Source organism: Drosophila miranda, chromosome XL (genome assembly GCF_003369915.1).
Source record: "Drosophila miranda strain MSH22 chromosome XL, D.miranda_PacBio2.1, whole genome shotgun sequence".
NCBI lineage: Eukaryota > Metazoa > Arthropoda > Insecta > Diptera > Drosophilidae > Drosophila > Drosophila miranda.
Genome location: NC_046673.1, coordinates 13,061,078 through 13,083,589, shown reverse-complemented (window position 1 = coordinate 13,083,589; position 22,512 = coordinate 13,061,078). Strand labels below are relative to the sequence as shown.

General features: G+C 44.4%; 4 protein-coding genes across 10 annotated transcripts; 3 read left to right on the top strand and 1 right to left on the bottom strand.

Annotated features, from left to right (window-relative positions):
- Positions 1-277: 277 nt before the first annotated feature.
- On the top strand, positions 278-3,656 carry LOC108164438 (UDP-xylose and UDP-N-acetylglucosamine transporter). Of its 3 annotated transcripts, none has more exons than XM_033390387.1 (2): positions 278-532; positions 1,643-3,656. In XM_033390387.1, exon 2 carries the CDS (start codon positions 1,647-1,649, stop codon positions 2,697-2,699), a length of 1,053 nt encoding a protein of 350 aa, XP_033246278.1. In that variant the 5' UTR covers positions 278-532; positions 1,643-1,646; the 3' UTR covers positions 2,700-3,656. The 3 variants fall into 3 exon arrangements, with proteins under 3 accessions (XP_033246278.1, XP_033246267.1, XP_033246271.1); XM_033390376.1 differs by lacking the exon at positions 278-532 and adding an exon at positions 689-778; XM_033390380.1 differs by lacking the exon at positions 278-532 and adding an exon at positions 698-782.
- LOC108164457 (myosin regulatory light chain sqh) lies at positions 3,500-5,718 on the bottom strand. Its single transcript, XM_017300180.2, has 3 exons — positions 5,559-5,718; positions 4,098-4,574; positions 3,500-4,036 (listed from the first exon to the last, which is right to left on the bottom strand). The coding sequence occupies exons 2-3, from the start codon at positions 4,515-4,517 to the stop codon at positions 3,932-3,934; spliced, it is 525 nt and encodes a 174-aa protein (XP_017155669.2). The 5' UTR covers positions 4,518-4,574; positions 5,559-5,718; the 3' UTR covers positions 3,500-3,931.
- A 1,148-nt stretch (positions 5,719-6,866) lies between these two features.
- Positions 6,867-15,170, top strand: LOC108159583 (transmembrane protein 132E). The gene is made up of 13 exons (XM_017293035.2): positions 6,867-7,813; positions 7,940-8,259; positions 8,327-9,457; positions 9,523-9,728; positions 9,801-9,972; positions 10,038-10,438; positions 10,505-10,869; positions 10,937-11,374; positions 11,434-11,569; positions 11,641-11,800; positions 11,874-12,324; positions 12,393-12,676; positions 12,748-15,170. The coding sequence occupies exons 1-13, from the start codon at positions 7,771-7,773 to the stop codon at positions 12,760-12,762; spliced, it is 4,122 nt and encodes a 1,373-aa protein (XP_017148524.1). The 5' UTR covers positions 6,867-7,770; the 3' UTR covers positions 12,763-15,170.
- Positions 15,171-19,707: 4,537 nt separating this feature from the next.
- On the top strand, positions 19,708-22,077 carry LOC108165351. 5 transcript variants are annotated; one of them, XM_017301387.2, is made up of 6 exons: positions 19,708-20,009; positions 20,206-20,405; positions 20,551-20,568; positions 20,721-21,012; positions 21,130-21,361; positions 21,462-22,077. In XM_017301387.2, the coding sequence occupies exons 1-6, from the start codon at positions 19,820-19,822 to the stop codon at positions 21,577-21,579; spliced, it is 1,050 nt and encodes a 349-aa protein (XP_017156876.1). In that variant the 5' UTR covers positions 19,708-19,819; the 3' UTR covers positions 21,580-22,077. The 5 variants fall into 5 exon arrangements, with proteins under 5 accessions (XP_017156876.1, XP_017156906.1, XP_017156891.1 ...); XM_017301417.2 differs by having other exon boundaries at positions 19,709-20,009; positions 20,721-20,955; XM_017301402.2 differs by having other exon boundaries at positions 19,709-20,009; positions 20,721-20,991.
- The last annotated feature ends 435 nt before the right edge of the window (positions 22,078-22,512 follow it).

Below are 22,512 nucleotides of genomic sequence, written 5' to 3'. Positions count from 1 at the left end.
AACTGAATAAATCCTTTCTTCAAATAAGCTCCAACATAAAACCCACCATTATTTGCTTTTTGTCCATTTTTTAATAACACCAATAGTGTATTTCTAAAAATAAACCACAAAAAAACAAAGCTTTTATCTCATTCAACATTTGAATTCCTAACGCGCCACTCGATCGATAGCTTATCGCTTATCGAAATAAGCAGAGCTTAAAGCCCCCATCGCATTGAGCTTTTTTGGGTAATGTTCGGTCTTTGCCGCGCTGGTCACTCTGTACGTACTTCAGCTGTTTTTTCTTGAAACAAAAACAAGAAAATCAAACAGATTTCGATAGTTATTGTTGGCGGCTATTTGGGCGCCCCTTTTCCCCTATCTATAAGCTATAACTTATTAGTTCAAATGTGTTCTGCCAGCAGTCGCGAACAGCAGCCATAGTCAGCAGCAACAGCAGCAGAATTGTGAAGGTCGCGCGCCAGTTCCAAGAACACTTTTGTTTGTGTGTGGCGCGAGAGTAAGTGGGAGCGCCTCAATTGTTATTAACCAGGTGGGTCTCCGTCTCCCACCATGAGTGCATGAGTGTCTTCATGTCTGTGTGCATGTGTGTGTGTGTGTGTGTGTGTCGTAGAGCTTGTTTGCATGTTATAATATATTTACATACCCACCAACTGATATAATCAATCTTAAAGTTCCTACATTCAGAACAGAACGCACGAAACCTCGTCCAAAATCTGTCCCAAGCGAATAGCAACCGGACTAACTAGCATTTCCTACGGCATCAATACAGTGATAGGTAGGTAAGTGTTTCATTTAATCATCTAAAGCCTGAGGCTCCGCGAGAGCTCGTTAGCTTTATCGGCAACGTGACAATTATTGCCGCTCACCAAATCTGCCGACTAACGCTGAGAGCGCACTCGCTCCCCTTGAAGGCTACACCGTCTGGGAGTCTCCTCTCCTCTCCTTCTCCCTATCTCTAGACTATCAGTTAAGTCTCTAGTGGAGACTGTTAATATACCTCTTAATCCATTAGCATAGGGGGAACAAGGTTCTTAATTTTATCCATCGTTCTTGTCGATCATTTATGCCGATCTGCAAACAACTTTCAGACGGAGAGAGGCTTCAAAGTTTTCATCACAATACTCTCTGCAACAACGCAAATCTTTAGTATATCATAATGTGGGCAGGAGAATATAGCAGAGCAAAAGTCGGCAGCATAGGAAAAAAATAGGATCCCGGCAGACTGAAACAAATGCTCCATAGACTGTGGAACTTTTAGGCGTTGTTCGAAGTGTGATAGCATAGGAGTGTGGATACAAAATTTGGTTGCTCTTGCCCTTATAGTCTCTGAGAAAAAGGCACTCATCGGGATAAACAGACGGACAGACCGACATGGCTATATCGACTCGGCTGTTGGGGTCGGAAACGCTTCCTTCTGGGCCTTATGCACATACAATTTCACCACAAATCTAATATGCCCCTATATGGAGTATTTCGAGTATCGGGTATCGGCGTGCCGACCCCTGATATCGAGGGAGTGGGAGAGCGGGGCGCAGGCAATCATTTTGTTGTTAACTGCAAGCACATTGAGAGAGGGAGATCTGCTTTGGTTAACTATCAACTAACAACCACACCACCGATCTCCCTTTGGCTATTGCAGAGATATGGCCTTCAACATGAAAGCCCTGCTGGGCATGCTATTCGTGTTCATCGGATGCTGCAGCAATGTGGTCTTCCTGGAGCTGATTATCCAGATAGATCCGGGGGCAGGCAATCTGATCACGTTCTCGCAGTTCCTGTTCATTGCGCTGGAGGGCCTGATATTCACATCGAAGTTCTTCACGGTGAAGCCGAAGATCGCTCTCAAGGACTATGTGATCCTAGTGCTGCTCTTCTTCGGGGCGAACGTGTGCAACAACTATGCCTTCAACTTCAACATACCGATGCCGCTGCACATGATCTTCCGCAGTGGTTCGCTGATGGCCAACATGATCATGGGCATCATACTGCTGAAGAAGCGCTACAACCTGCGGCAGTACAGCTCCGTGGCGATGATCACGGCGGGCATTGTGCTCTGCACTTTGGTGTCCAGCGGCGATGTGAAGGACAACACACACCATACGCTGAGAGTGGACACCTCATACTCGGACTTCTTCTGGTGGTCGGTGGGCATTGCCCTGCTGACGATCGCCCTGCTCGTGACCGCGTACATGGGCATCTACCAGGAGGTGATCTACAAGCGCTACGGCAAGCATCCCAGCGAGGCGCTCTTCTTCACCCACATGCTGCCGCTGCCCGGATTCCTCTTCATGGCCGGCAACATTGTGCAGCACCTGAACATAGCCGTCGCCTCGGAGGCGGTGGCTGTCCCCGTCCTGAGCGCCCTGGGCCTCAACTGGAAGTTCCCGCTGATGCTATTCTACCTGCTCTGCAATGTTGTGACGCAGTATGTCTGCATCAGCGCCGTCTACGTGCTGACCACCGAGTGCGCCTCACTCACCGTCACCCTGGTGGTGACGCTGCGCAAGTTTGTCTCCCTTCTGTTCTCCATTCTGTATTTCCGCAACCCATTCACGGCCAACCACTGGATCGGCACCATTCTGGTCTTCTTCGGAACCATACTGTTCGCCAATGTGATCAATCAGCTGAAGGATGCCTACCAGGCGAGATCAAAGCGTCGCTTCGACACCGCGCCCCAGCCAAAGAAGGTGGACTAAGCCACCAATCCACTGATCCCCCAATCAGTCTATACACTTGTACGCATTGGATGCTGCTGCAGAGGCCATTACTAGATATTTTTTTAGTCCTAATGCATTGAATGTACATAGAATTTACATATTTTAATATCTGAATACGCTTAGCTAATAGTTGCATCTTGATAAATTTGTATATTCCCTTGCCCCACCCTCGTTGTCACACAATCCCAGACAGAATGTGAATGCCGTTTTGAATAACTGAATATTTTAAAATAATACAATTTTCAAAAAATATATTACAACTCCTTTGAATATGAAGGAGACTTATCGAGAGTACTTTCTGGAGGATCCTGGGATATTTAAATATGTACTACAAAAACAACATACATTGCGCGTGCATGACGTTGATAAAGGGTTGTATATCTAAGCGTTCTTTATCCTAATTTCTACATATTTTCATTTATGTTTATGTTTTTTCTATAGATAGTGGTTCCTTAATCATTGTACAACACCTTATCCAATCCGATCTGTACTCTTCCATCTTCCATCCATGTTCTCTTCAAAAAGCTTCTACAATTCCATCTTGAAACTTATATGCATACATAATCTGTTCGTGCAGCTATATCTTGGGGGCGACACGTATAATAGTTGCTAGATTTTAATCAAATAACAAGTTGGTGAAACACAATGTTCGGGCTACTGTTTGAACAAGTGGCTAAATGGTGACGACGGGACAGAACGATTCGTGGGCGTGCGGTCTTGTCTGGCCTGTCTCTGGGTAGATAAAAGTACGCGAGTGCGTTAGGAAAACAAACGTTGGGTTTATTGCCACACATTCTTGTATATAAGTATGTATTTGTATATAGGTAATATGTATATGTATATTCAATGAGTTAATACTTATGAAAACTTGGGGGAAACGGCGTTGGTTGTTATCTCAGGCTCTTCATCGCACACACTAAAATATCGTACATAACATTTGCTGGCTTTTCTCTAGTTTTTCGTATTTTTAAGTTCGTTTTTTTTGTTTTGTTTTTTGTTGTTTAATTTAAGTGCACAGTTAAGTACAGGAATCGAAGGACACCACGAGCGCGAGAACAAACAAAAACAAAAAAAAGGAAATAAAGTTAAATGAAACTCTTAATGGATTTGGATAATTGTGGACAGGCTCCATGCTAGAGTGGAGAAGTGGAGTGGAGTGGATTGGAGAGGCAGCTTGGGTGCACGCCGCTTGGCTGTTGGCGTATCTGGATTTACTGCTCATCCTTGTCCTTGGCACCGTGCTTGAGTATGCGCGTGAACTCGAGGTAATCGAACAGCCCATTCTTGATCGGCGCCTCCCGATACATCTCGTCCACCTGTGGGAGAACCATAGATTAAAATGACACGATTATACAGAGAGGGGAGCAGGGTACATACATCTTCGTCTGTGAATCGATCGCCCATTGTGGTGAGCAGCTCGCGTAGCCTATCCTCGGGCAGAACACTCATGTTCTCCTCGTCGAAGCAGCCAAAGGCATTCTTGATCACATCCTCGGGATCGGTGCCCTGCAGCCGTTCACCGAACATAGTGAGGAACATGGTGAAGTTGATCGGTCCGGGTGCCTCGTTCATCATCCCATCCAAGTAGTCATCGGTGGGGTTCTTGCCCAGCGAGGCAAGCATATCGTGCAGATCCTCCTTCTCCACGAAGCCATCGCGATTCTGGTCGATCATGTTGAAGGCCTCCTTGAATTCGGCGATCTGGGCCTGATCGAACATTGCAAAGACATTGGAGGTGGCGCGCTGGGCGCGCTTCTTGGTGGTGGCACGGCGACCGGCGGTTTTGCGTGATGACATCGTTGTTGGTGGAGTGGATCTCTCTCTGTGTGTGATGCGGTGATGTGTGGCGTGGACCTAACCGAGTCAGAGGAGATTCCATTAATGTGGAGTGAATATATTATGTGTGTGTGTGTGTGTATTTGTGTGCGTGTTTTATTGCTATATATAGACGTATTGTAGCCCGACAAATTCCGATGAAGCTGATTTTTCGTCGTCGTGCTCCCCCAAACTGTGTCAACACTCACTCAAACACACATACCCTGATAATATCATACCCTGAGTCACTCGCGCAAACTGCGATCTCTAGCAACGTCAACGTAAAAGAGCGAGATAGCAGCAGTGTGTATGTTCCCGTGTGTTCATGTGTGAGTGTTTATCAATGCTGTTGAACTGCGGTTTTCAGAAAGAGAGCGAGAAAACAAGCTTCGGGAGGCGAAGCTTTTGATACTCTTTCAAATCGATCGCTCAGTATGTGGGATAACGGAAACTTGAAACGGTTACTTGAAAAGACATTACTGCAAAATCATCAGAAAGTGGCATGTCCAAGCCAATGATCTATATGATTTTTGATATGCTTCTTTCGATGCGTTACAAATATTCTGTCAACATAATAATACTGTTTTCCGCAAGGGTATTTCAAGCAACAACAAATATAGCTCAATGAAAACATTCTCAAGCACACACTCACACTTCCACACAGACTGCATCCACAGTTCAATTAAATGCCTAAAAAAGGCACAAAAACAGACAGCAGCTGAAGCCGTCGCCAAGATCTGCCTCTTGGGGGCTGACTTGTTGGCGTTTTTGGGGCCACTTGAAAATTTGTTTAAAATGGCAGAGAGCACCATCTGATCAGCAAATCTTTTTTATCAATTTCGATGTAAAAGCCCACACATACATATGCAAAGAGGCATGACAAATTATTGTTTTCTTTTGAGACACGGCCTCTGCCGACTCTGACTCATACACACGCCCTTTTCGGGGGGAGAGTAGCGCGTAGCACCCTTTGTGTGGCTGTCGTTTCGCGGTTTATTGCCTTTATTTTTGGTTAATACTCACAGCTGCTATCCTGTCTGGTTTTGAGCTGTACTCTTTCGTTCTGCCTTTTTTGTTTGTTGCGGACTTGGGGGCTTCAGAGGTGCGAACTGCTGCTTACCGTGGGGCTGTTTTGTTCAATTTTCACATTTCTTTGGCTGGCGTCTTTTTTTATGAAAAAAAATTCTACACTTTACACGGTTACTACAGATTTGCTACATAACGGAAGGAAAAAGAGGGTGTGGACAATGGGCAAAAGGCTCAGAAAATGCAACGCATGCCAGGTGAAATCCACCCTACTTGCCCAATATACCTTGAAGAAAAGATCGGTGAGGTGAGAGTTTGTACGGATCTTGCCTTGGTTGTTTTCGCGGGTTGTCCATACCCCTTTTTATAGCCCATTCAAATTACGACTCATTTTTTCGTCGCAGGGGAGAGCACTTATCGATCGTTTTATCGACTAAAGTGTGCGCCAAAGTGGAATTTTAAAGAACCTTCGTGTGGATGTTTCTATAGTCTTTGTTCTTAAATATACCTTTAAAAATACACTTTTCGACGTCAAAATACCTGAAAGTATATTATACACCGTAAGGGCTCGCGCACATATTTGAATAATAGTTTTATTTCTATAATTTCTGGAAGGCGATAAATTGGGCAAAAAAGTTTTATTATTACCATTTTCATATGTCAATAATAAATATAATATACTATGTCCCCAAGTACAGTAAACGCTCGAAAGACATAACAATGTTTATTATTATACAAAATAAATAATAATTGAAAAATGTAATATTAATTCGCAGTGGCTTTTAGCTTTCAGCAATCAGATCAGCCGACAATGTACGCACCTGCAAGCTGATTCTGCCTGAAAAAAGCTCTCAGATCAGCTGAGCTTTCAGCTCCGATTTCAGCGCCGATTTCAGCTCCGCTTTCAGCTATAGTGTGCGTGAGCCCTAAAGGGTCACCCCGAAGATGACAAATGTATTAAGGATGTTAAATTTTAGCGATGCACAAGGTCGATATTTTTATGCGACTTGCGTGTTTTAGCCGATGTTTCCGTTAAAATACCAAAACTCCAAGAGAAATACCAAAACATGCATTTTTAAAGCGCGATTTTCGCGGTTCTATTTTGTAGATAGAAATTAAGAGTTTTTCCTTTCCTTTTCTATTTCCCGCATTTATGCACCTATATATCCAATGAATAGGATTTTTTTCGGTCTACCCCATATATGTTATTACCATCTGCAATGGCATTCGAATCCTGTTCCCGATGATTTTGGGAAAAAAAACATCGATGTTCACATCGATGGTTTCCCAGCTCTACACTGCACAATTTTCCCACCCCCCACCCACACAAGCACACTGCAAACTGGTCGAAGGTGTTTGGAAATGTTCGATATTTGTGTTAAAAAATAAAACCCAACCAAGAAAAACGATGTATTAAAGCGTTAATTGAACAGTGCTAAGGCCAGTGACTACATGTATTTCGGAAAGTACAGGATTCCCAGAAGTGCATAGGCCCCAGCGAAGGCCACCATACACACACTTTGTGCTCCCCAGCTCCACAAAAAGGAAACCAAAGATTTCCGTGCTACGAAGATGTGTCTATACTACAGAGTAACTGTATGAAGTGGTGTGCGTGAGTGCGTGAGAGCTCGTGTGTAGGTGTGTATGTGTGTGTGCTGTGTGCGACCCAGCCAGGCTACTATGGCAGTGCGGGCATCTGCATGTGTGTGTGTGTAGCACACTGAAAGAATCAATAAAGGATGTGCTGTGGATTTCATTGCTGGCAGAGCGAAAAAGGACAAAACAACGACCGAGAAGTGGTAGTAGGGACAACAACGAAAAGTGCTCGATAATTGGCAAGAATCCCCGCCCCGTTTCAACTAAATCCCGCCCCCCCACCCCGTCGACCGGGAGTGGAATATACCAAAAAAAATAAATAAAAGAAAACATTTTTTTCCTCCAATCAACACTTGTAACGGTAATACAAAAAAAAAAGAAACAATTGTGAATGGCCGTAGGGGCTGTGGCGTAGTAGAAAAATAAAAAAAATATATCCCTACACTCTTTGAGTATATACCGGGCATACAAATAGATAATAAACGAATTACACAAATACAAGTACGTACATCGCGGTATCGGAATCGGAATCGGATCTCGGGGTAAAATCAATTGGAAATTGAAAACTAAAAACTGAAATAGGAGGCCGCCTCCTGCACATCCCATCATCATCATGAAGTTCTGCCTGGTGATAACGATGCTGGTGTCCATTGCATGTAAGTTTCAACAGAAATTCGAAATTCTAGAACTAGTAGTGCACCCCGCCCCACTTATCCGCCACACAACCCTGCCTTATACCCCTATCTATCTATAATCAACCGCCTCCCTTCGCCCCTCTATAGACTCTGTGGAGGTGCACTTTGAGGCACCAGATAGCGGATTCTTCCTGAAGCACGCCCGCCAACCACCTGTGACGCCGGAAATAGCAAACATACAGCAGACATCGTCATCGCCGCCACTGAAGGCGCGCTCCTCGTACGATTCGGTGCTCTCGCTGGATCGCTTCACGGTGGTGGAGACCACACAGCCGGTGTCCATACGCGCCAGCTATGGCCCATTCTCCACCAAGCAGACAGTCCCGGCCCGCTACATTGTACCGGATACAATGGACAACAACAACCAGAACAACAACAACAACCAGGGAGGAGGAGACTACATGAGCGTAAGTACACCAGAACGGGATGCAGTGCATCATCTTACTGATGAGAGAACTCCTCCAACGCTTGCAGAACTCCACCGCCACGCTGCTGGAGCTGCAGCAACCGAACATGCATCTGGATATCTCGGCGCATTTGGTCAGGGCGAGCGTATCGCAGGACTCGCCCGTGCTGCGTGTTCTCTTCCATGCTGGCGCCGATCCTGGTGGTCATCTGCAGCGCCAGAAGGTCTGCGTCCTGCTGCACGTGGCCATGGGCACGGAACAGCCGCTGAAGGGCCGCTGCATGCCCGAGGGCGAGGATGGGGTGTGTGTGGCCGAGGTGGTGGTGCCCCTCAGCTGGTGGCCAGCGATTCCGGCGCCCCAGCGCAAGGACAACGCCCCAGCACTGCCGCCCAAGGTACCGCAACGCTATGCGCAGGTCTCGTACAGCGTCTTTGAGCCACCGCTGCGCAATCCGGAGCAGTGCGAGCCGAAAGTACAGATCCAGCCCCTTACCACATTCGCCCAGGTGCCGCTGATGCCCGCCAAGACGCCGTTCAAGGAGCTGCGGGCCGACGACTCGGTCACCTTCCTGCTGCCCCAGCATCCGCTCTATCCCATGTCCAAGCTCCATGTCCCCGTCTTTCTGCACCAGTATGTGGATCAGCGGGTGGCCGCCTTCACGGTGCGGGCGCGGGTCAAGGCTGGGCTAAGGATCATGGGAGCCACCGCCTCCACCGACCAGTGGAGCGTATCGATTGAGAAGGAGAACCCCAAACATACCACCGCACGGGTCACGGCCTTCCGGAAGGAGCAGGAATCCAGCATGGAGTCCGCCATGGCTGGGAATCTCACCAACGAATCGTTCGAGGTCTTCTCCTGGCTGCTGGAGGTGGCCGAGGACACCAACGACATTGTGGATGGCGGCAAGATCGTGTGGTCTGTGACCCATGTCTATGACACGCCCAAGGACAAGGACTCCAGCGAACTGATTGCCACAGACGACACAAAGAAGCGACTGATTGCCAAGCTGGAGATCAACAAGGATGACATCCAGGCAGTGCTGCCAATGGCCAAGATCTGGGAGGTGATGAACACGGCCGTTCTAACCGGACGGCAGGTGGCCCAGGCCATGAAGGTGTTCATTGTCTCCCAGGCAGGCAAGGTGGCCGATGTGACGCTCCAGAGTTCCTGCCATGCGGAGGATGAGAGTGTGATTAAGGTTCGGATACAAAGGGGGCTAAAAGCAAGACCCCTTTATTGATTGCCGTATTTTCTGCTCCCTAGGTTTCCTCCTCCTGCAGCTCTGTCTATGTGGATGGCTCTGAGCAGCGTGGCTCCTCGAACGCCTCGGTTATTGTCAAATACGGCACATATGTGGGCATTGCAAAGTTCATTGTTTGGATGCCAGAATTCCCGCTGGAGGTCTACATATCAGACTATCGTTTGTCCCAGATCAAGGGCTGGAAAGTGACGGATGATAATCATTATCTGTGAGTATTATACTAATCATCCTGCTCCTGCTCCTGCTTCTGCTCCTGCTAATCCTTCTCTCTTCTTTTAAGACACAATAAACAATCGCGTCGCAGGAAGAAGCGCTCGTATGTGTGGGGCCAAAGCCAGGGGCAGCATGGCAGCAATTATTACAACAATCTTGGGGCAGACAAGACCATCTGTCGGGCACGCTACCAGCAGAGTCCCGTGGAGGTCTATGCCAAGTTCCTGGCCGTCGATCAGGTGAGTGCTGGCCGCCCACTGTATCCCTGACGCCATCTTTATCCCTATCCTTTGTCCCGAGACAGAACTCTGGACGCACCAGTTACTTCATCTCACGGCGAACGGGTCTGCGGGTCACGGATCTCGTGCAGCCACTGCTACGCGTAGCCGATCCCAAGATTGCCTCGCTCAAGGGTCGCATACTGCAGGGCAAGTCCATGGGTCGCACCGATGTGCAGGTTCTATCGCCCATCACGGGCCGCGTCATCGGCACCAAGGAGATCCGTGTTGGCAGCGACAAGGTGAATCTCTCGAAGCTGATTGTCCGCGTGATTTCGGGGCTGCAGCTAACGATCACGCCGGACAATACCATCGAGAATGGCTACCTGGCGGAGACCTCGGTCACCCACAAGCTGACGGCCCAGTATCAGGAGGGGCTGCTCGACATCGATCTGGAGTTCAATGACGGCTCCAAGACCCCCTTGAGGTATGCGACAGGGAATAAGACCCACCATTGAGGATTCAAACTCATATTGTTTTCCTGTTTGCACAGGGACATTGCTGTGGAGGACTACTTCCTGCTGGTGGAGAGTCTCGATACTGAGGTGGTGGCCTTTGCTCCCATGCTGGCCTCCCACCATCCCCGTGTGATTGCTGTGGGCGAGGGCAATGGCAATCTGCTGCGTGTCACTCTCCTGCTTTCCGAGGAGTGCCGCACGCGCAGGAGCACTCTGGGCACCGGCAAGCAGAACAAATCGAATGTGGCACCGCTGGCCAGTGCCTTGGCCTCCATTGAGGTGGACTTCAACAATGTGGATATTGTCAGCAAGCAGGAGGCCATACAAAACGATGGCACTGTGGGCCGTGGCGAGCGCAAGAATTTCCGTCAAACGGCAGGCGACCTAGCGGACATTATTGGTGCGTCTTCATCCAGGATTTTCTTTGAAAACAAATTAAAATTTCAGTCATTCTTTTCCTCCGGCAGTTGGAATACCTTTGCGGGACTCTAGCCAGCAGTATGAGCCCACTGTCCAGGCCCGACAGCATCGCGGCAGCGGCAGCATTCAGGCCTCGCATAAGAATCATTTCAACGGCAAGGGTGGCACTGGCACCATGTCCTCCATGGAGCTGGGCATGTATGTCCTTCTAACGGCCTTCTGCTTCGCCATCATTGTGTTTGTGATTTCGTGCGTGGTCTATGCATCCAAATTCCGACCGGCATTGATTGAATCCGGTCTGGATCCATTGTCGATGGGCAAGGGCAGTGGCGGAGGCGGAGGCGGGGGCATATCTGGCGGTGGTTTCCGCGATGTACGCCTCAAGGAGTCCACCACAAACGCCCATGACTGGGTCTGGCTGGGACGCTCCACCATTGATCGGCAGTCGGTGGTGGCAGAAACGAATACACACTTGAATGCACGCGGTAAGATCTGTATCTGTGGAGTGCATAGCTCCTTCAACTAATGATATTTGTCTCTGTAGATTCCCGCATGCGCATCACTAGCAATCCGATCATCAACTACGACAACGGACGTCGCGTCAGCTCCTTTGATCAGCAGCCCAAGCTGCAAACGCATATTGTGCCGGCCTCCAATTTGAATAAACAGCATGCAGATCAGTGAGTGCTTGAGCTCTTCAATTCTTTGAATCAAGCATCCTAATCCTTTTCCCTTTCATGATTTTTTTTAGCTATTTGGCCAATGAGCGTAAGGAGCTTCCCGGAGGAGCCCTGGACTATAAACCGCCAGTGCCGCCGCATAGGAATGTTGGGGCCAGAGCGTGTCTGCCGATCGTCCAGCCACCAGCAGCAGCAGCTGTAGCAGTAGCTCCGGCACCAGTTCCAGTGAAGGTAAGATGGACAGAGAATACCTGATTTGTGGGCATCGAATCATAATATATCATCGCGATTTATGTTATCCCAGGAGGTGGCCAATAAACGGCATAGTCAGCTCTATAAACGGGAGCATTTGCAGAGCAGCAGCATCATCAACAATAATAATAATAACAACAACAGCAGTGGCAGCAGCACTGGCATTAGCAATGCCAGCGATAATAACAACACCAATAAACAGCAACAGCAACAGAAACTGCAGCCACTGGAACGTCCGCAACATCAGCGCAGTCATAGCCATAGCCATAGCCACAATTTTAGCCAGGAGCCAGCAGGTGCCATCATCAAGGCGGCACACAATAAAATCAAGCAACAGCAGCAGCAGCAACACCACGAAGAACTGCACAACGCTGAGAAGCTAGTGGAGTACACAAATCCACATCAGAAGAATGCATTTCAATTCGATTCGCTGACACCAAAGAGAGTAACCAAAGCAGCAGCAGTAGCAGCAGCAGCGGCAGCAGCGGTACAGAAAGCCAAGGGTAAACCATTTCAAAAGGGGAGAGGAAAAGCAGACCCTTCCTTATGTTAAGTATTTCTTTTTGTATAGATAACCACAGCATGGTTAGCAGCACTGGGGATGCGGCCAATTCGAATGGCAGCGATGAGATAATGCGGCTACCATCGTCTGCCAGTGTCAGTGGCAGTGCCATCAGTCATGTGCCGGTGCCGGTGCCAACAACAAAATCATCGCGCGTTAAGCGTGCCACAGTCGTGGGAAATCCGATGTTCTCGGCCACCGTCGATGATACAGAGACACCCGGTGAGCGTTTGGGTCTGGATGATCTCGATATGGACTACGAACAGATCATGCATTACTTTGATAATTTAAAGGTGAGTACAAGGGGAAGGTAGCCTCTGGGGATGCTCCGTTCTGATGTACTATGATGATCCCTAATTCGCAGGAATCAAATGCCTGAGTGCAAGAGATCATTGCTAAAATTCGCGAAATATTGTCAACGTTCCATCAGCAATATCAGAATGTGGCCACACCCATGACAACGCCTACACGCAAACAGATGCAAATGCTCGATGAGCTGGTAGCATCAACAGCAACAACTACACCAACAACCAGCAAAACAATATCGCCATTGCCACAGGAGGAGAATGTGGAGATCGGTGCTGATGCTGCTGCTGCAGCGGCGGCGGCGGCGGCAACCACTGCATTCGATGCCTATGACGGAGCGCTGAATATCGAGAGCAGGCAGTTCTAGGGACAAGCAACACACAAACGGCATCTGAACGCAATTCTAGCAATACCTTTTTCTTAATGGAGGAACCCAACCCCAGCCCAGGGCTATGTGGCATATCCAATGCTGAAATGGAAACCAAGTCGGAAACGAAACTGAACGAGGAATGTGGAAGGAGGGTAGCCAGCAGCAGCATTGGATGCAATGGGAGGAGGAGTACGAGGAGCAGTGCAAGCAACAACAAAAACAAAAACCATATTTATTGCTAGGCTAAGTTCATATTTAAAGCATATATATATATATACATATATACTATATGTTTGTATGTTATGTGGAGATACAAATCCAAAATGTATCTCGAGGAGCGCGTGCTTGACACAATCGGCGAAAAACACACAGACACACAAAAACACACACACACAGACGGACACATTTGGTATATGCACATAACTCATGGATGCAGCATACCCTGCCCCTCCCCCCTCCGTATATAAGTATATATACGATGTAGTTAAGGATCAGCCATCAAAAGCATAGCTTAATCCAAAACAAAACAAAAAAACAACAAAAAAAAACAAAACGCCATTTTTTCTCTCCGCTTCAGCATCTAGATAATTGCCATATCCCATCGCTGCTTTAGTTCTCACACATAAGTAACTCGATCTCTCGGTACCCCGATTGCATATCCTACAAATTGTAATACTTCTCGTCGAATCATCAAAAGAAAGTCTCTCTCTTTTGTGTGTGTGCCATAAGATAGAAAGGGAGAGAGTGAGAGAGATATAATAAGAGAGACAGAGAGAGAGAGAGAGAAGTTTCCACAAAATGTGCCGGGCACCGCTCCCAAAAGTCGCTAGAACTTAAAAACTGAATAATATACATATATGTACACGATAAATATGAATATATATTTATGATTATATAAAGTGCGCGCTAACAAAACAGCAACAACAACAAACAAAACACAAAACAAACAATTTAAAGTAAAAGCTACAATACAAAAACCGGACAAGCATTATCCGTGAAACGAAACGGAGCTATGAAAACAAAAACCCATTGCTTTATCACCTAAAAATACCAATCATAAATCTTAAACTAAATCGAAAAAAACCACACACACACACACACACACTCACACAAACAAAAAATGGATATATAGACGCTTATGAGCTTTATTTGATCGATTCAATGCATTAAAGAATGAAAACGAACGAAGCGAAACGAAACGAAACGAAAAAACATATGGATGGGGAAATGTGTAACCAAATATTATATGATATTACTGAGCGATCCAAGCTTTATCTAACAAATTTACCAATATTTAGAGCATACGAGCAAATATTTATTATTATTATTATTCTATTATTATTATTGCCATTATTATTGATTACGATTACGATTACGATTATTGTATTTATTACCAAGTGCAAAATTCAAACAAGAAACTGAAAAGCTGATAAACTGAGAGCCCTAAACCATATTTTGAATAGCAAAATTACACACACACAAACACACAATGCCTACGAGTATATATATGCATAATCGCGAATATATCTAGACATATATACTAAATATATATATTCATTCACGCGCTCTCTTTATACGTACGCATACGTGTATATCTTTGTATCTATGTGTAACTGAATCCTGCAACTGTATCTATTCGTTTATCCACGCCCCCCACACGCATATTGATGTATTCGGATATACGGATATACATACACACATATATCATAGCACCCGAAAAGCTACTTCATTCCATTAGCAAATCATAGATCATAGACATAATCTATTCTTACATATCTAGTTTTATTTCTGTCTGTCTTTTGTCTTCTTTCATCTGTCATCTGCTGTTTAAGTCTGTTCAATTTCGTTGTAAGATCTGTTCACACAACTATATGTACCACAACTAATTCTATATACAGTATATGTTAGATATATATATATTTATTAAATGCATGTTCACAGTGTCACATCTTTAGTTTATAGTTTAGAGGCCATCTAAGTATTATGTTCTTGTGTTCCACACACCTTCTGTTGAACCACACACACACACACACACACACTTCATTGTTTCATAATCATATGTTGTAAATTGTTCCGTCCAAAAAAAAAAAAACAAAAAAACTAAGCTGAAATGAAATGATAAATGGGAAAACCAAAACCAAAAGCAAAACAGGTGTAAAACAAACAAAAGCAAAAAGTGTAACAATATGAAATTTAAGCAGTTTATCTGATTTTTTGTAGCACACAAAAGCACACACAGACACACACACAAAAAACACACCACACATTATTTATAACCAATTTGTAGACTTTTGGACAATTATTGCACTTAATGTACATAAAATATGGGGAATTCACAGTGCGTTTCGGCGGCAATAAGACACATTTCGGGCGGTGATCCAACATTGTAGGGCGAAAGAGAGTTCAAATTGAGATAAAATCTTACCAAAAATATATCTCTATTCGAAAACTGATTAATCTGAAAGGTTCTACTGTTGAAGTCAGCGAAGTTTGCCAGAAAACTAGGTCTAGTATTATTCTAGTAATTCGCCGTTGCTAAGCTGACTTCCAGCACCGAAACGCACTGTACACCCATAATATTAATCCTCAGTTGCTCTCTATCAATCGAAAAGGACTGAAAAAGAACTCCCGACACAATCGAAATTGATTTTGACTTGTAATATCATTAGCATATAGAAATTAGTTGCAATTGTTTGTCAATGTCCCTCCCATACTTGAATTGTATGGATGTATATGTATGGCTGGAACATCTCTAGTTCCTGCTCATAGTCCTAGTCCTAGTCCTGCTCCTACCACACCACACCCAGATAACCTGACACTCTCCCAGTCAAGCTGCACTACTGCCATCATTGGGCATTATATTGGGTAAACGTGAGAGATTTAGGCATATTGAAGCTTCCAGCATTTACCAGTGCCATATACACAGTTCTATATATACATATATATATATATATATACAGATACAGATACACACATGTACAGTAAAGTCAATCAATGGGAACGCAATCGAACAGTTGTGGCATGCCCCGAGCTTAGCACAAGCCTCCAGTTACGAGTAGAACTGCTTGTTAGAAGAACCTCCCTCCAAAATGTAGTCTTAGTACACACATTTCTAGTAAAATTTCACAAAAGGAAAGCCATAAAGAGAGAGAGAGAGTAGGGATAGGATAGGATAGGAGATAGGAGAGGCTAGGAAACACACAGACACACACTTCTTACGAGTACTATACATATATCTAGAAAAATGCTTGGCTTCGATTCGCTGTTTTCGCGGATCTGTTTATATCTGTAACCGTATCGTATCTATATGTTTGACGATTCCAATGCAAAGACTTAATATACCATGTTTTTTCTTATTTTTTGTATCTATATACAGCCTATACCTATATACGAGTTTACATATATATATAGTATATTATTATATTGTTTAGTAAGACACACCAGATGTTAGATGATGGATGGATGATGTTCTCTAGTCATTTTTTAAGGCTTTTAATTTAGGTTTGGTCACCTCACCACACACCCACACCCACACACAGTACACAACACACACTCACACACTGATAGTTTTATATATATAGTCAGAAATCAGCTTTTAACCACGTCCCTACGGCCCCTTATGCCTAAGCTGTATTGTATGTATTTTGTATGTATTATCCAAGTGCACACTGAAACATGAAACATTAGAAATATACTACAACCATGTGAAACGAAAGAGATTTCTGTTCATCTTTGTTTATTGTATTCTCTTCTTTTGTACTGTACTGTACTGTACTGTATTGTATCCCAATTAATCGTGGAAAATCATCACATTATATAGTTTATAATAATCTATTATATGGCATCCAGGCGCCCGCTAAGTGTAATGCAAAATAAACTTATAAAAAAACAAAACAAAAACCAAACACAAGAAATACAAAAATTAAATTAATTAAATAAATATCGAGCAAAAAAAAAACAACATATACATATATATATATATAGAAAACCGAGGAAAAAGGAGAGAAAAATCACAAAAATTGTTTACGCTGCTTTTTGCAAAAAATGGGAAAAAATATCTAATTAAAAAATCTAGGCTACATACATATAGGATCTGCTATATACATATATATTGTATATATATATATGGTATATGTGTGTGTACGAGAGGTAAATTCGCTTCGAATTATACCACAAACAATACGGAAAACATACGATTAAAGCAATTTGGAAATGGATAACAAGTTAAACAACAAATTAAGTACGTAATATATATATGTGTATACAATATAGTACATATATGTATATGATATTTTGCCATGTAAGTTCTATGAATGTCCCACCTGCCTGGCCAACCACAAAATCCCCAGAGACCCCGCTTCAATACAATGCCAACTCCCACGCCCACGCCCACGCCCAACGCCCTCCCAAAGCTGATTTGCACCGCCCAAAACAATCCCCACTCCTTCCAAAGAGTGTTAATACACATATAGTATAGTGTATCGATATACTTATCGTATATCGATCGATCCGCCGCATAATTGTTAACATTTCTATCGGTTATTAAAGTAGTTGTTGTGTATGTGTATGTATGTAAGTATGTAAATGTGTGCTTACCCCAGATAACGATAAATGATAAAACGATAAAGATTAACGATAAATGGTACAGATTAACGATTACTCGATTCTTATTGTTGTTATTGGCAGCAGCGCATGTCTTTTAAGAGCTAGTGATATATGATTTCCTTTCCTTTACTCCTTTGAGCAAGCAAAAAGAAAACTCCACAGAAAAATACAAAAAAAATATATAGAAAATGAACGAAAACGATTCATCAGATTGTATACCCTGCCCTCACACACACACACACACACACACCATACACCACACCACACACAAAGAGTGATCTTCACAAAATGCTTATATAACTATATATAGTATATACACACCCATATATATATATATATATATACAGCATATAAAGATTATATATATATATATATACAAGATATATAAAACATAGCAATTGTAAACTTTGCGATTTGCAAATGGAAAAGCATCCCCCGCAAGAGCTGAAATCGGAGCTGAAAAACAAATCTTTGCTTGCTTTTCCGTTCCATCATCATTCCTCTTATCCTTGTCATCAGTTTGGCTAATGCCGATCCTTCCGATCGTTTGTACCTTATTTTATCCCCCATCAAATAAATGCCGAAACAGAAACAGAAACGGAAATCGGAAACGGATATGGAAACAAGAAATTAAATGAAACGCATCGGAACCGAAATCAAATGAAATGAATATTGAAAAGCAAAATTAAAGTTGCCATGCAAAACACCTTAGTAGATGATTATTATTATGAGTACTATTATAATATTATTAAGCGATGGATGGAAATCATTTTGTTCGAATGACACGAAACGAAACGAAGGAAGGCAAAACAAATGCAAAAAGCAAATGCGAAAAATATTATAAATATTCAAAATGACAAAAAAAAAACTGACAAAATTAATTTAAATAAAATAATTTATTAATAAACCACATATTATGAAATGACATAAAACTAAAGCGAATAACTTTTCAAATGGCGTTTTTTTTTTAAAGCAGATTAGGGATCTGATCTATAGGAAGCGCTGAGCCTCGTCAAGCACACTGTGTATTTTTTGTACCTTCTAATAGGAGAAATTGGAGCAAGGGAATGGCTCGATAATAAGTGTTAAGCGTCATGCGACAGCGCACCTCGGTCGGTGGACTGCCTTTCTGCCTGGGTATTCGCTTTTTGAAACATCTGTATAATGTTCTATTCTTTATATTCCTATTATTTTGTATATGTAAGCTTTTGAAGGAATATCTTTCGGTAAAGTGGAATCATTCTTGATAGAAAACCCTGCAAAAAGAACGAAGAATTAAACATAAACATTATAATGAGAACATGTGAACATCTGAAGGAATGAAACCCGTCCGTTTAGGCCTGTGCCATGGAATATGAATCTGCTTATCGATTGGTCGGATAATTTCCGCCAACTACCGTGAATAATTGCACTTAAAATCGATGGGCAACCAGCCCAAGGGACTTTTTGGGCTCCTTTTCCCGCCATCTGATCGCCATCGGAGATCTGGATCACCATATTAATTTGATCACCGTTTGAAGCGTTATATAATTTGGCACCATTGTATGGAGCGGCGGTGGAGGAGGGGGAGCCACAGCCACAGTCGCAGTGGCAGCAGTGTTCTTGAATTTTACGCAACAGTTGGCGCCGCAGTGTGTGATCTTGACGATGGCGTCAACCTGCAAATCGTTGGGCCAGATCCGATACGATCCAAGTCGATCCGTAGTGAACCGTACCCAAAAGCGAACCCCAACGCATCGCATCGCATCGCATCGCATCGCACTGTACGCCCACTCCTCCCGCCAAGCCAGAGAGAGAGAGGATCAATAACAGACAATAATGTGTTCTGTCGTTCGTCTAATTGTAAGACCAACTTCCAATTTGAGAGACGACACATCCGATGTGATCGCATAACCCATACACATGGCTGCGTGTGTGTGTGTGGGACTTTCATTTCGCTGATCGAAGCCCAAACCTAGAAGCCAAAGATGCGATGCGAGTCAAGATCCGGCGGCGGAACCATCGAAGCATATAAAAGCGCTTGGGAAGCGTTTCAACATTTCAGTTGCCTCCAAATAATCGTCTGTCGTCTGTCGCCTGTCGCTGTTGCCCGGCTGCCCTGTCGCTATCGTAATCGTAATCGTAATTGTAATCGGAATCGTAGTCGGTCTGCAATATGTCTTTTGGGAACATCGGGAACACATCGGACTTGGAGTGCGAAAAGAATGAGTACCCACGGCCGCGTCCTACGGGCATCGTTACCAAAATGGCCGCCCACAAGCTCTCTTCGGAGCCGAAATGGGCCGACAAGCGGGAGGATGATTCCGACTCGGAGGTCTCATCGCCGGATAATTTTCTAACCAAAGGTGGTTTTCCCCTTTCGGAACGATCTATTCCTTATTCTTTATTATTTTTGTTTTCTGTTGTGTGTTGAGTGTCCTGCATGCGATGAACTGAGTGTTCATCTGTTTAGTGACAATGACATAATCCCTAGCCCATGTAACCGTAGCGCATGTAACCCGACTAACACCGATTGCGACTAAAACCCCATCGTACTTACAGGCGCCTTTCTACTGACACCCTCCTATGAACTATCCATGGAACGGGCTGCCCTCATCTGTGAGAAGATGAGCTTCAAGGGATGCTTCAGCCTGACGAAAACCGCTACAGGAATTCTATTTAAATTCTCACATCCAGATGACTACCAGGCGGTGTTCAAGAAGGGCTTCCACAAGGTCACCGGAGCGCGCTTCTATCGCAAGGTGAGCGCGCACCATCCAACCACCCAACCACCCACACACCCATCTCTCTCCATATGCATTCCCCCAAAGAACACCCCCCCTTCCCCCATCCATCTCCATCAGACAAGTGAAAAATGCAAATTTTCCATTTCCAACATTTTTGCAGCAATCGTTTTCGCGCAGCGTGAGTATTGATGGGTTGGAAAATGGGAAATAATCTCGAATAATCGAATTATGAGTGTCGAAATTAGAGTCCCCATCTTTGCCTGAACAATCGATTAAGCAATAAGTAATGCTAAGCCTGAAGCCGAACCGTTTCCTTACCCCAATCTCTAGATTGCCATACCATGTCGGCCGCGCAAGACCTTCACGCTCTATGTGCTGGATGTGCCCGAGGACCTGCCCGTTGAGGATGTCCGTCATGCCATGTACAAGTTCGATTCGGTTGTCGAGGTGGTGCGCCTGCACATCTACTCGAGCCCCTCCAGCAGCAGCAGCAGCAGCAATGTCAACGCCAATGCCTCCTCCGCCGCGGCCGCTGCCGCCGCCAGTGCCGAGAAGAGTGCGGAAGGTGAGCAGACCCTACGCAGAGCTGCTGCCCTCCGAAGTAATGTACTCTCCAAAATTGGTAACAAAATAACACACTCGAAGCCCATTCGATCAAAATTCACCCCACTCCTCCATTCCATTCCATTCCATTCGATTCCCATACGAAATCCTTTCCCATTCACAATCTATCTTGCAGGCGGATCGAAGATCTTGGGCGGCTTGAGCGGTTCCGTTGTGGGTGATGCCATCGATAAGGCCGAGCGCCCAGAGCGCCGAGAGCTACCGCCGGCCGTCATACGCATCACTCTGGCCTCGATGGACGAATACAATGTCCTGCTTCAGAATGGCCTCAACTTCTACGATGCCACGTTCTTTCCCACTGAGGCCAATATCTCACTGAAGGGCGCCAGGATTGACTACAAGCGGAGGTAGGTCTCGGTCTACGTATCCACCGATCCACCATTCATTTATGATCCGCCTAGAAAGATCATTCATCTGTGTCTGTCTGTCTATATCTTTTTGTTTAAGAATGCTCGATGGCTCGATACCGGGGCGTGTGCGCGAACTGTTGCCCGTATTCGATGCGGCTGGCTTCTGCAAATTGCCTCCACCCACCAGCAAGCTAATTAAGCCCCCGAGGTCATGAATCGATACGAACCGAACCCAGCGATGCCAATACGATGCCCTCCCCCCAACCGATGCCACAACGACGACGATCACATGTTCCGGCTAGATAAGCAGATGTCCGGGCCCCACTCCCTTTGACGACATGGTTTCAGTTTTCAGTTTCAGTTTTAACTTTAATATTTACCCCTTACCCTATACCATATATACTATATACATGCATATTGAAACTATAATATATATATAATATATAAATGATATTATACTTCATCTTCAACTGATGCCGACGCCCCATTCGATACATAATAATTCCCCTTTTGGCTACCATCTTCCATCTTGTTTCTATATCTATTCTCTCCTCCCTCTGTCTTTTATAAATTCTCTTTTTTTTTTTTGTTTTTTGCCTAGTTTTATTATTAAAGGCCCATATAAGGCATAGCGTCTAATTTGTTTGATTGTCTAACAAAGAAAAAAAAAAAAACAACAACAAAACCAAACACAGAAACAAAATTAATAAAAACGAAATAAGAAAAACACTTTTCAATGGCAAACGGAAATGAAACGAAACTCAATGATCCATCCGCTTATAAATATATACGCGTCAATATCTACTCGCCAAATATTTGCATATATGGTGGGTGGATGCGTGGGTGCGTGGCTGCTGCTGTGGCTATCATAATTGTAACATCCTGTCGAAGACCAGGTAAATCATTATCATATTATAAAATTCCTAAAGATCTGACCATATAAATACATATGTATATATATATCATATAAATGCTTCTTTGATGACCATCTGGAACGAATACAAACCTTCAGAGAATCGGTTTAATTAAGAGATCAGATCGAAACATCACAGTGGTTTGTTTGGTAAATTCATGAAAGGGGAACCCACCTTTCAGTTCACTAGAACAGATGTATAGTTTTTTCTTTATCTTGTAATTGGTAGGTTATT